This window comes from Scyliorhinus torazame, chromosome 21, assembly GCF_047496885.1.
Source record: "Scyliorhinus torazame isolate Kashiwa2021f chromosome 21, sScyTor2.1, whole genome shotgun sequence".
Lineage (NCBI taxonomy): Eukaryota > Metazoa > Chordata > Chondrichthyes > Carcharhiniformes > Scyliorhinidae > Scyliorhinus > Scyliorhinus torazame.
In genome coordinates, this window is record NC_092727.1 from 60871730 (window position 1) to 60886272 (window position 14543).

Sequence of the window (14543 nt, forward strand, 5' to 3'; positions counted from 1 at the left end):
ATCCACAGTGCTATTCGGGAGGGAATTCCAAGATTTTGACCCAACGGCAGTGGAGGAATGGTGATATATTTTCAGGTCAGGATGGTGAGTGACTTGGAGGGGAATCTCCAGTTGGTGGAGCTCCCAGGTATCTGGTGCTCTTTATCCTTTTAGGTGGTAGCGGTTGTGGGTTTGCAGTATGCTACCTTAGGAACAAAAAATAGTACAGCACAGGAACAGGCCCATTGGCCCTCCAAGCCTGCACCGATCACGTGTCCTATCTAGACCAACCGCCTGTATCCTTCTGAAGCCCGTCTGTTCATGTTCCTAAGATAAGTCTTAAAGGTCGCTAACGTATCTGCTTCAACCACCTCACTAGGCAGTGCATTCCAGGCCACACCACTCTGTGTAAAAAAAAAAAAAAAAAATTAAAAAAAATAAATAAATAAAATAAAAACAAATCCCCCGCACATCTTCACTGAACCTTTTCCCCCCTCACCTTAAACTTGTGCCCCCTTGTAATTGTCATTTCTGCTCTGGAATAAAGCCTCCAACCGCTCATCCTATCTATACCCCTAATAATTTTATAAACTTGTATCAGGTCGCCCCTCGGCTTCCATCTCTCTTTGCACCATCCTGCCATGAGGGTCCTTGTCAAATGCTTTACTAACATCCATGTAGACAACATCCACAGCCCTTCCCTTGTCAATCATTTTTGTCACCTCAAAAAACTCATTTAAATTAGTGATACATGACCTTCGTACAAAACCATGCTATCGCTAAAGAGACCATTCACTTCCAAATGTGCATAGATCCTATCTTTTTAGTTTTAAATATTTTATTCTCCTTTTTCATATTTTCTCCAAATCTACACCCACCAACAATAATCAGTAATGAATACAATGTCAATCCCCATATCAATAACAACAATCCCATCAAACCCCCAAACAGCATCCCGCATGTTAACATTAAACCCCCCCCCCCTCCGCCGCCAGTCCCGGCCTCCCGGGGGCCTGGGTCCAGTTTCATATGCACCACTTTGGAGATTACCCAAAACACCACCTTCCAGCAAACACCCAGCTTTGGACAGGACCAAAACATATGAACGTGGTTTGCGGGACCCCTCCCCGAAACGCTCACATACATCTAACGCCTCAAAGAGCCGGTTCATCCTCGCCCTTGTGAGGCGCGCTCTATGTACCACCTCCAGCTGCATCAGCCCCAACCTCGCGCATGAGGTGGAGGCGTTCATCCTCCAGAGCACCTCACCCCGGAACCCCCCCTCTATGCCCTCTCCCAACTCTTCCTCCCACTTTGCCTTGATCCCATCCAGCGGTGCCTTCTCCTCTTCCAGTAGTGTCGGCGGTTCACAGGGTTATTTTGGAACCCTGTGAACCGCCGACACTACCCCCTTCTCCAGTCCCCTTGTCATCAGTACCTCCTCCAGCAATGTGGAGGCCAGCTCTACCGGGAAGCTCTGTATCTCCTTTCTGGCAAAGTCTTGAACCTGCATGTATCTAAATATTTCTCCCTGCTCCAGCCCATACTCCCAGCTCCTTCAATCCTGCAAACCGACCCCCAAGAAACAAATCTTTTAGTGTTCAGATTCCTTTCTCCTCACATCTCCGAAAATTTCCATCCCACTGCCCTGGCTCAAATTTATGGTTTTCCCCGAATCGGCATCTCCCTTGACCCTGCCCCCAACCCGAAGTGCTGGCGAAACTGCCCCCAAATTCTCAATGAAGCTATTATTACCGGACTCTCTCAGTACTTCCCCGGGGCTATCTGGAGCGGCGCTGTTGCTCGTGCCTTCAATCCCGATCCCCGACACAAACTCTCCTCCATTCTTTTTTTAAAATAAATTTAGAGTACCCAATTCATTTTTTTCCAATTAAGGGGCAATTTAGCGTGTTCAATCTACCTACCTTGCACAGCTTTGGGTTGTGGGAGCGAAACCCATGCAAACACAGGGAGAATGGGCAAACTCCACACGGACAGTGACCCAAAGCCGGGATCGAACCTGGGACCTCGGCGCCATGAGACTGCAGTGCACCACTGCGCCAACGTGCTGTCCCCACTCCTCCATTCTGACCCACTGGAAGTCAACCCCTCTGACCCAGCTCCGTACCTTCTCCACATTTATCATCCAGTAATAATACATCAGGGACTGAAGACCCAAACCTCCTGCCTGCCTTCCTCTCTGTAGTAGCACCTTTCTAATTCTGGCCACCTTCCCTCCCCATATGAACATGGTAATCATCCCTTCAATCTCTCTAAAAACTCGGCAGAAAAATCGGCAGGCATTGGAAAATAAACAGAAGCGTGGAAACACGGTCATTCTAACCGCCTGTACCCGACCTGCGAGTGACAGAGGGAGACCATCCCACCGTGCCAGATCAGCTTTCACCCTCCTCACCAAACTAGAAATGTTGTACCTACAGAGCACGCCCCCCCCCCCCCCCCCCCCCCCCCCAAACACTCCCGGGCAACCTGCACCTCCAGGTATCTGAAGTGAGTCCCTGCCCTACAGAATGGTAGCCACCCCCCCCGGCCAAGACACCACAAAATATGCACTCTTGTCTCGATTTAATTTGTACCCCGAGAAAGACCCAAACTTCCGAAGCAGCTCCAATATTCCTCCAATTGACACACACGTCTCCGACACGTATAACAACAAGTCCTCGGCATACAAGGACACCCTGTGCTCTATCCCTTTCCACACCCTCGAACTTCCATAGATCCTGGGCGGGATTCTCCGAGCGTTCCCTTATTCTTCCCTTATTCCCTTCGCCTGGGATCTTGGCTTAGTGAGTTGTACACTTTCAAAAATGCGAAACTCCTTAATAGTTCTTTTCTCACAATATTTCTCCCATCCAGTATTTCACAGTCCTCCTCCATCACTACAATGTCTGCTTTGCTCCTCTCTTGTGAAAACAGATGCAAAGAATTCATTGAGAACCATGCCCACATATTGTGCCTACACGCACAAGCTGCTTTTTTTAGTCTCTTAATTACTTACACTCTTTTTCCTTTGTAATGATTATGAGGGGCATTGACAGAGTGGATAGTCAGAAGCTTTTTCCCAGGGTGGAAGAGTCAATTATTAATTGCTGTATGTTTAAGGTGCGAGGAGCAAGTTTTAAAGGATGAGGATAGAGGGATATAGCCCCAGAAAGGTAGGAGGTTTTAGTTCAGACGAGCAGCATGGTCAGTGCAGGCTTGGAGGGCCGGAAGGGCCTGTCCCTGTGCTGTAACTTTCGTCATTCTTTGTTGCCCTTTTGCTCTCTATATATTCCTAAAACACCTTTGGGCTTTTATTGGTTTTACTTAACAATATTTTTTTTCATGCCCGCTCTTTACTTTCCAGGGTTTTGTGATTTTACCTGTATTTTCTATCAGAGCTTTCTGCAGTATTGAGATATTGGCCTGTAACTTCCTCAGAGTAGCAATATCCGCTGGATTTCCACTCTTGCCAGATTTACCTTCGCTAGGATTCTGAAGCCCCTGTCTTGCCCAACCATACTCACTCAGGCTAGGTAAGACAGGAGCAGCGAAGCGCGCACCCGGCAGCATTCTTGTGGAGTAGCTGGGACATAGAGAGGCAAGTCACTCCTTTTTTACAGCAGTAGCTGCCGTGTAGGGACGGTTTAAAGGGAGCAGGTAAGTTTTAAAGTTTAGGCAATCGGGGTCAATCTGAAAGGAGAGGGGTCAGTCTGAGAGTGGGGGAGTGGCATCGGACAGGATCAGGGTGGGTCACCTGGGAGGTGTCCCATGTGAGGTTGGGTCTGGGTTTTTTAAATAGTTACTCTGGATTTAGAAGTGATTTTTTTACTCTAACTGAATACCTATCAGGGTAAAACTGGCAGCACCATCCAAAGTTAACAATTTAAATTGCTTCTGTCGGATGGTTCCCAGCGCATTTGTCCAGAGGAAGTTAGCACTTTGGGAAATTGCTGGGCAAACTCTTAGATGGGAACTTCTTAGAGGTATTCCCCAATGCATCATCGGGATACCCCCGAAAAGCAACACTGGCAAACCAGGAAGTTATGAGCCAATTAACTTCTGACATGAGCTTTTTGTTTGCCCTGTCCAACTCTATGCTGTTTAACATTCGGGGGTAGGTTGCATTCATTTTCTTTGTGGGAACATACTTTTCCTGAACTCCTCTCGTCTCTCACTGCTAGAGAGACCGATTTATTTTCAAATAGCTATTTTCAGAACACTTTTCACAAATCAAATCACAGCTTAATAAAATTGACCTTATCTTTATCCTTTTTCTGTAACCGCTCTAAATCTTTTGGAATTATGATCACTACCACTAAAATGCTCTCTCACTGACACCCCTTCCATCTGCTCAAATTCAATTGATAAAATTCCGTCCAAAATTTCCCCTTTTGTTAGGCTTCCTATATTGGCTAATAATGTTATTTTGATTACATGTTAAGAAATATGATTAATTGTACCTTTTACACTAATTGTTTCCCCCATTCAACATGATAATTAATCCCCTACTGTTATTTCCCTTTTGTTTCTGCAATATTCAGTTTTCCTGTTTGTTCTTCTGTCGCGCCCTTCGAGGGCTCACTCTAAAAGTGTGACTGCCCCTTTTTTGTTCTTTCGTTCATCCCATGAGGGTTCATTTGGTACTCCTGACATTTCAATGGTTCTATGTATGGGGATGGGGCGAGTGAATTGGTCTAGGTAGGGTGCTCTTTCAGAGAGTAGGTGCAGCCTTGATGGGCCGAATGGCCGCCTCCTGCACTGTAGAGATTCTATGTCACGCCTCGCCTCACAGCTTTCATTGTTTCTTCAACTAATATTGTGACACTGTCATTCCCTCGCTCCCTCGCCTTATCACACTTTCTACCCTAACTTATAATCAGAAACATTGAGCTGCCATTCCTCCCTTTCTTTAAGCCACTTCTACCTAATAACTGTGATCTCATAATTCCAAGTGTGTACCCATGCCCTCCGCTTATCTGCCTTGTTCAATAGACTCTTTGCATTGAAGTATATACCACTAATCACTGAACAATTTTCTGGCCTTTTTTTCTAGACCTTATTAATTTTCTTAGCATATAGGAACAAGAATCGGCATTCAGCCTGTCGAGGCTGCTCCACCATTTAATACGATCATAATCTCTGTTTTAAACATAGTTAATGACTGAGCTTCCACAGTCCTCTGGGGTAGAGAAATGCAAAGATTCACAACCCTCTTTGTAAATAAATTTCTCCTCATCTCGGTCCTAAGTGGCTTCCTCCTTATTTTAAAACTGTATTCTTTGGTTCCAGACTCCCCAACCATCGGACATCTTTTGAAATATTGTAGGGTGTCACACAATTTTGTTTCTTCTAATGTGCAACCTTTCCTCATGTACTGAACACCGCGTCTCAGATAAATTCATAAGCACTTGCTCACCGTAAGCAAAATTAATTGAGCAGGTAACTAACTGATCCACTATGCGACCACTGAATTCCAGAGTAGAAAGCTGCAAGTGAACAGCATACCCTCCTTGCTACTTAAGAAAGATGTATGGATAGCGAAGACTGATTGGGCAATCCAGACAAAACGAGAACGAGGGAACATGGTTTCAAAAAAGGAGTCTCCCGCATAACATGGAGATGAGGAGAAAAATGTTTTTTGAGGGTCGTTAATCTGTGAAATTGTCTTCCACAATAGAGAATCAGAGGCAGGCTCATTGAATACTTTTAAGATTATTGATTAACTCGAAGGTTATGGGGGGGTAAATAGGAAAGTAGAAGATAAACCACAATCAGATCAGGGATGGGACTCTCCGACCCCCTGCCGGGCCGGAGAATCGCCGGGGGGCGGTGTAAATCCCGCCCCGCCGCCGGCTGCCGGATTCTCCGGTGTGGTGTTTCGGCGGGGGCAGGAATCGCGCCGCGCCCGGCGGGGCCCATTGACAGCGCCCCCCCCCGACGATTCTCCACCCCGCGATGGGCCGAGTTGCCGCCCGTTTTCGGCGGGTCCATATATTAGACCAGGTCCGTATCGGCGGCACCATGCTTGGGAGGCGGCCTGCGGAGTCCTCGGGCGGGGGGGGGGGGGGGTGTATTTGTCCCCGGGACCCCCCAGGGTGGCCAGGCCCGCGATTGGGGCCCACCAATCCACGGCGGGCCGGTGTAGCGGTCCGCCATGGCCGGCGTGGAGAAGAACCCCCCCTGCGCATGCGCTGGGCTGACGCCAGTACACGCTGGCGCTCCCGCGCATGCGCCAATTCGCACCGGCCAGCGGAAGCCCTTCGCCGCCTGCTGGCGCGGCACCAACCCCGCCGCGCCGGCCTAGCCCCTGTAGATGCGGAGGATTCCGCACCTTCCGAGCGGCCCGACTCCGGAGTGGTTTATGCCCGCCCCGCCAGATTGCGGAGAATCCCGCCCCAGATCTTTCAAATGGTGGAGCACAGTTGAGGGGCCAAATGGCAGCCTCCTAATTCAGGCCCTGGTACAAATAAAGGACATACTTTGTAATCTAGAAACCCAGAGAAAAGTGTGCTGAAATTTGACAGCCCTCCGATTGAATCTGATTATCCTGGTTGTTTTCAGCTTCTGCACAATTTATCAGTGTGTTGGATTTTTGTACTTCAATTTGTTTTGTTGGCTTTATCCCAGCAAAATGTGACAATGTTAAATGCGTTCTTCCTAGATGAGCTACTGCAGGAGCAACACTTTGGTGTGAATCAACTCGCTTCCAGTTCTGAAAGCCAAACTGCTTTTGATTCTGTAGAGGCGCCATTTGTTGATGGCAAACCATTTCGGCCTATTCAGGTTTAGACCATGCCGGCTATCACTGATGTACAAGGTATGTGATGTTTGGAACAAAGGATATAAATTTAGATGTTGGTTATTCAGTGAAATAATTAAAAGATTGATTATTCAGATTAATTATAAATGAAGAAAACTTTCCTTGCAAGGTAGAGATTTTTCAATATAAGGTCAAAATGTTTCACAGCCATCCCATCCCCAGCTTCATAGTTTTGATCAGGATAATATGATATGGGGGGGGGGGGGGGGGGGGGGGGGGGTGGTGGAGTGGGAAACGGAGATCTATGTACAGAAAGAAATTTGGCTTTTTAGCATGTGCCCCTTTTCACACCCTTTCCCTGGGTGGGTGTGCCAATGTTGCGATCAATTTTCAAATTCCAATGTTTAGATTCAGTTTAAAATCAGATCAGGCTCTTACTTCCTAAATTCCAATATTGTACATAGCTAGATAAGAAACGTAAAAGGGTAAATGAGAGATTTTATGTTTCTGTAATATTTTTAGATGAAATCCCTGCTGTTTTCCTTAATGCATCTCTTAATCTTGGACAGTGCTTCTATTTCTCTCCAGCTAATGCACCACCCCATTCGTTATTATTGTGTTTCAGAATTACAGGAGTCGTTTCTATACTGCAAATAGTGCAGTCTGACTGTAATTTTGTGGCCCTTAAAATCTGCCAGTAAAGAGCAATGGCACCAGGGACCATTCAGAAAAACAATCTTCCAAGGATAGTTCGGCATTGAGTTCAATTTCCAAATTGGCTTCAGATCTATAGTTTCTGCAGAAGAAAGCATATTTCATTAAAATGCAGGAAACTCTTGATTGGCTAACGCTCTTCCTGGGACACTGGCTAGTACTTTGTATGTTTGAACCTTGGTACAATTTGTCAGCATCAACAAGTTCTCCCAAGTGGGGTAGGTTTCAACAAAGGCTGTCTTTTAACTGCAATAGTCCACATGTGTGTACAGGTATAAATTAACAAATGGGCTTAAGTTTATCATCTTCCACACCCTTTGCAATTGGTAAATTGTCGAGTTGCATTTTCCATAACATCTGCTTATTTTATTGTCATTCTTTAGTTATGTATATAAAGGAAGATGTTTTTCAATTTCTGCAGATACCAACCCATTTTGAACGAGAGAATTGACATATTTTGTGATTATAATGTGGCATATTGTAAATCCAGGTCTTTGTTTTTTGATGGAATGAAATTCTTGATGAGTTCCTACAGTTCAAATTGAAACGAGTTTGGGTGGTTTGATCCCAGTCTCTATTGTGGTAAAAATGAAAATGCCATACTGTGTTTAAAAAAAAATAAAAATGTTGGTTTTAAACCAAATGGTCAGATTTATATTTGATCCATATCCCCAATTGCATCTCAGGTGCTGCTTGAGAATCAGAGAGGGCACTGAGGCATGAATGCACTTCTGACTTTGCTCAGTTTGTTCACTCCATGTTTGGAGGTTGTTGGTGCTTGTAGCTGCAGCACATTTCCATTTTCAGGCTCTGGATGTCAGTCTAAAGCAGCTAGGTCAGTCAGATGTAATAACTAGTGTCTTTCCAGTCCATTTTAACAAACGTGCATCTCAGAATCTCAGAATATCGTGTGTTTCTCCAATAATTTGAGTTTTTCTTGTGATCATTTAATAAGAACCAACATTTGTTTGCTTCTTGAATTTAAGCAGAATGTGGACCAATTCAGCCAATGGTTCAGAACAATTGTCCCAATTCTTTTCTCTCCCAGTTGTTGCCCTTGAGCACGATGTTGCTGTGATGAGCTCGGCCCAGAATTCTGACACCTTTAGTTTCAGCTCTGAGCAGGCAAAAAAAACACAGTTTACACGAATAAAGTCAGGTATCACATCTGATACCTCCTCTGTTTGATGTAGGTGGAACTCTAATACACAAATATTTGGACTTGTTTCAAAGTGACACAAGTTTACAAATGTTAAGAGAGAATTCAGTCTGTCCCTTTCTTTATTTCTTGATCTTTACATTATTCGATTTCTCTTAACGTCTTCGCTGCCAGGCACAGTGCCGGACTCGTGGCCAGCAATTAAGAAAGGTTGGTTTAAAACTGTCCCAGGTGTCACTTCTCGCACTCATTCTTCCTCCGCAGCCTGATCCTCCATTTGCTTTGATTGCTATCTCCTCCTCCACCTTAATCAATTGCACATCATGTATTTGTTGTTGTTATGATGAGTAATTTTGTTTCAGTCCTAGACTTCACTGACCTGCATGCCATCCTAGTTTCTGCTGTTTTAGTTCTTGTTACTTGTCTGAACTATATTTGGAATGTTTCTATTGTCCTGAACCTTGGAAAATTGTTAACTTCCCCAATGAATGTGAAGAAATTGGCCACTGTTTTTAATTGAATTCCTAAGCCCGAAGACACCTGCTCCAATGTAAAACTTCTAATGTTTTTGCTTTTGGATTACAAGCCTGCATTCTCTTTAGGTGAGCTCAGTTGCTGACTGTTTCCAGGAGAATTACAGCATGAGCCCAAACATTCGGCTCAGGCAGCTAACAGCTGTTCCAAAGCTGTAATGAATGCACTCTGTCCTAATTCTCCTATCCTTCATCCTGACCCCCAGATTTCACACTTCACTAATCCTTTTGGAATGTCGATGTCAATGTTGAATTGGTTAACATTCATTTCTCGTAACCCTGTGACTTGAATGCTAAATCAACGATTGAGGAGGAGGCAGCTCATAGATCTGATCCTCGCCCTCTGGGCCCCAGATTGCAATAATCACAACTATTTTCTCAAGGTTCTAATGTTGCGACCAGTACAATAGTTAATTAATTCTAAATTGTGGGTGGGACTTCTTTCTTTTCAAGTCGGTATAAGATGACATTCGAAGTGCTGGAATTTTGGAACCAGGTGGGCTACGTGTGGCAGACTGAATTGCCGAGTAGGAAAGATGTAGTACTCCAAAACACAACAAAAACAGTCAGCCAGGTTCAATAATGATACAAGAGTGCTGAGATTCTTCTCATTTAGCTCCAGGTAACCTTGTATCAAGTGACCCGATGGGTTGAGTGCTTTGGTTGGACAATGGTAGAAACCTCACCACTGCACCATTTTAATTGGTTGGGTATCAGCACCGGTTTTGTTGCCCTAGGTGTTGGCCTAGGCAACTTGTCTCTGCACATCGGTAGCTACAATTTGTTTCCTTAGGAGACATCAGACAGATAGCTGTGTAGATGGCTTAGTATCTCAGAATCCATAGAATCCCTGCAGTTCAGAGGAAGCCATTTGACCCATGAAGTCTGCACCAACCTTCTGACAGAGCACTCTACCCAGGCCCACTTCCCCTGCCCTATTCCCGTAACCCCACCTAACCTGCACATCTTTAGAAGTGAAGCGGCAATTTTAGCATGGCCAATCCACCTAACCTAGACTGGGAGGAAACCGGAACATCAGAAGGAAACCCATACAGAGACCAGGAGAATTTGCAAACTGCCACTCCACACAGGCAGTCACCCAAGGCTGCAATTGATCCCAGGTTCCCGGCACTGAGGCAGCAGTACCAACCTTTGGTAAGTTCAAAGGTGACAGACAGCAACTGAGGCGAGGGTTAAATCAGACTCCAATATCTCGAGCTTTCATTTCGAAATGTATTGCAGTCAATTTGAATCTGTTTCACAGCTTTGTTAGTCATTTTTGTGCTTCCAGTGCTTCTCAATCTTTCACACAATTAATGATGTTCATCATGCTGTGTACATATCATAAGAGTAATTGTATTGTGAATAGGTTCTGGGATGATTGATCCTGAAGGACTGATTCCTGATGAGAATGCAATCGGCAGCGATGAGAACAATGTTAATGAGAATGTGGTATGGAACAACTTTCCTAAGATCTTCTCACCTGATCCAATCTGAGAGATCTTGGGTTTATTCATTTGTATGTTTTGATGGATTTGGTTCAAGTCAATATTTCTTGCACTATGATTCGGTGTGCATTCAGTATTAGCCTGGTTATTTTAAAATTGGTTGATCTCTGACAACAAACCATGATTGCAATGCTATTACTATCCCTATAGAAACAAATAACTTTAAATACAATAATTTCAACTTCCAGTTGATAGCTCAAGAGGAAGACTGAAGAAAATGTAATGTTTAATGACTCACTGCAACAGACTAAAAGCATCATTTGACTAAACACTATTTTTGTGGACAATGTCTACTGTAAACTACAGAATAGAATTTTCCCTTTTACATTGAACACAACTGAAATCCTAGTTCAGCAATATAATTTACACTGTCCCTTAAGCAATCTCTCGATCTTCCCAGACCCAACGCAGAGTGATTCTTGGCTCCCAAGGGTTGACTTCTATTCATTTTCTTTCCCAGACTGGTATCTTTTATGGTGCATCTGCACATACGACCTCTCGAGTAACACCTCCCCTCCCTGGCGCAAACCAGGCAAAGCTTCCAGCCGCACATCAAATCCTCACTAATTTGCCGAACCATCACCCACCTTCATGACCTCTCGCGCGCTCCCAGATTCTGGCAGACTAACTTGTCTGACAGTTTGAGGGAAACTCTTTGACTTAGAATCATAGAATTTACAGTGCGGAAGGAGGCCATTCGGCCCATTGAGTCTGCACCGGCCCCTGGAAAGAGCACCCCACTTAAGCCCAAGCTTCCACCCCATCCCCGCAACCCGATCTAACCTTTTGGACACCCAGCGTTGCCAAACCACCTAACCTACACATCTTTAGACGGTGGGAGGAAACAGGAGCACCCGGAGACGGCATGGTGGCACAGTGGTTAGCAATGCTGCCTCACAACTCCAGGATCCCAGGTTCAAATCCGGCCTCAGGTGACAGTGTGGAGTTTGCATTTTCTTCCCGTGTCTGCGTGGGTTTCCTCCAGGTGCTCTGGTTTCCTCCCACAGTCCAAAGACGTGCAGGTTAGGTAGATTAGCCATGCTAAATTGCCCTTAATGTCCAAAAAAAAGGTTTGGTGGGGTTACTGGGTTACAGGGATAGGGTGGAGATGTGGGCTTGGGTCGGGTGTTCTTTCCAAGGGCCGGTGCAGACTCATTGGGCCGAATGGCGGCCTCCTGCACTGTAAATTCTATGAAACAAATTGTAAGAGCTTTTAGAAGTAAATAAATAGGATGCGGTAGTGGCTAAAGTAAATGTTGGTCCCTTAGAATGAGAGATGGGGAAATTATCATGGAGAATTAGGAAAAGGCAGACAAATTATCAAATATTTTGCCCCTCTGTTCATCGGCGAAGAGACAAATTGCTTAGCAGAAATAGTGGTTTACCTATCTGCTAAGAGTGAGGAACTTAAAAATATTAATTTGAGCAGAGAAAACATAGTGGATAAATTGAACTAAAATCCAACAAGCCCAGAGGACCTGATGGCCTACATCCCAGGGATCTAAAAGAGATAGGTACAGAGATAGTGAATGTGCTGGTTATTATTTTCCAAAATTCCGTTGATTGATATATTGGAAGTAGGCAACTGTAACGCGTTCAAGAAAGGAGCGAGAGAGAAAAAAAGGGAACTAAAGCTAGTTAGTCTGACTTCAGTCATCTGGAAAATTCTGGAATATATTATTAAAGTAGTCTTACTGCATTTGGAATATCATTGTGTAATCCGGCAAAGTTAACATGTCTTCCGAAAGGGAAATGGTATTTAATGATTTTTGAGGATGTAGCTAGTATGATAGATAAAAGATTTGCTTAGATTTGCTAACGGCATTCGATAAGGTGAAAACACAAAAGGTTCATGTGCAAGATAAGGGCTCTTGGAGTTGGGGTTAATATATTAACATGGATAGAGGATTGGTTCGCAGACCGGAAGCAGAGACCAGGGATGAATGGGTCATTTTCAAGTTGGAAGTTGTGACTAGTGGAGTATCGCAGGATCAGTGCTGGGCCTTCCGCTATTTACAATCTATATTCATGTTTCTAAATTTGTTGACAATACAAAGCTGGTTGGGAATGTAAACTATGAGCGGGGTGCAAAGAGATTTAGACAGATTAAGTGCATGCGCACCAAGGTGACAGATGGACTATGTAATGAGGTCATTCACTTTGACAATAAGAATAGCAAATGGAAACACAGAATTTTTTTAAAAGATTGAAACTTATTGTTGATAGTCAGAGAGACTTTTTTTAAATTTAGAGTATCCAATTCTTTTTTTGCAATTAAGGGGCAATTTAGTGTGGTCAATCCACCTAGCCTGCACATCTTTCGGGTTGTGGGGCGAAACCCACGTAAACGTGGGTAGAATGTGCAAACTCCACACTGACAGTGGCCCAGAGCCGGGATCGAACCTCGAACCTGGGACCTTGGCGCCTTGAGGCAACAGGGCTAACCACCGTGCTGCCCATTTAGTCAGAGAGACTTGAGTGAACTTGTACAATGAATGCAAAGTCAGCATGCAGGTGCAGAAAGCAGCAGTTAGAAAGGCAATGGCTTTTGACATTCATTGCAAGGAGAAATTGGAGTACAAGAATATTGAAGTCTTGTTACACCTGGGAACTGTGCACAGTTTTGGAGATGTTACAGCAAAGTTTCACTTGATTGGTGCCCGATATGAGAGGGATGCTCTTTGAGCAGCTGAGTGCGTTGGGTCTATACTATCTGAAGGTGTTCTCATTGAAACATGGAAAACTCTTAGGTGACTTGAAAGGGAAGACCGAAACTAATTTCCTTTTGTGGGGGTGTATGGAGCAAGAGGCTATCAGAAAGGTAAATGGAGTGCAGTTACAGATCAGCCATGATTTAATGAAAAGCTGGAACAGGCTCAATGGCCTTTTCCTGTTTCTATTGTTCCTAATGATAACTTGACAACTGAGCAGGAGTAACTCTAATAGCTGCTCTTTTCCTCCTCCCCAGGTAATTGACGAGAGCTTTGATGTGAAAGAAATGATTTTCAATGCAGAACGAGTCAGCGGAGGAGACAATGACATGGTATGGACAGCACTTCCTGGTGAGAAGTTCTGAGTGTGAGATCCAATTGTGATTATGTCATCTAGATTTCACTTTGATTCTCAATGATTTTTCTCATGAAACCCAACTGGTGTATACTTGGGAATATCTTCTGCTTTAGAAAATATTGATGTCACAAATAAAACAGTGTATGTAATTCAGCAGAAAAAGAATTGTAACATTGGATAAGATCCTGGGGGCAAAGTACTGATTCTGTTTATCCATCTTGCCCTTTCTTGAGAATTTTAACTGTGTTTACTCAAATTTATTTTTCCTCTGCATGTGGCTACATTTGTTTTGACAATTGTTCAGTTGAGTTTGGGGTGACTGCTCCCAAGATAGACGACTGTGTTTGTGTTTCTCCAGGACAATGATGGGAATTTGCAAGACGGCTTCAGCTTAAGTAGCAGCGCTCTGATTGGGATGTTGGTGATTGCAGTTGCTGTCGCCACGGTGATTGTCATCAGCTTGGTGATGCTACGCAAGAGGCAATATGGCACCATCAGCCATGGCATTGTAGAGGTGAGCAATGTAAAGTTATCTATTTACTGCACACTTTTAAAAATAAATTTAGAGTAGTCAATTATTTTTTTCCAATTAAGGTGCAATTTATCATGCCCAATCCACCTATCCTACACATATTTGGGTCGTGGGGGTGAAACCCACGCAGACACGAGGAGAATGTGCAAACTCCACACGGGCAGTAACCCAGGGCTGGGATTCGAACCCGGGTCCTCAGCGGCGTAGGCTGCAATGCTAACCATTGTGCCACCATGCTGCCTTATCTATTTACAGTACTGTTAGAAGTATGCTGTGGAAAGAAAGA

The 14543-nt window shown here is 44.4% G+C and overlaps 1 protein-coding gene across 1 annotated transcript in view; it reads left to right on the forward strand.

The window, feature by feature from the left end:
* The window catches only part of aplp2 (amyloid beta (A4) precursor-like protein 2), a 249202-nt gene that overhangs the window by 216328 nt on the left and 18331 nt on the right, over positions 1-14543 (forward strand). Inside the window, 5 exon segments of the mRNA XM_072486858.1 lie at positions 6644-6799; positions 8790-8825; positions 10518-10600; positions 13625-13699; positions 14084-14239. Coding sequence (XP_072342959.1) covers positions 6644-6799; positions 8790-8825; positions 10518-10600; positions 13625-13699; positions 14084-14239 — 506 coding nt within the window.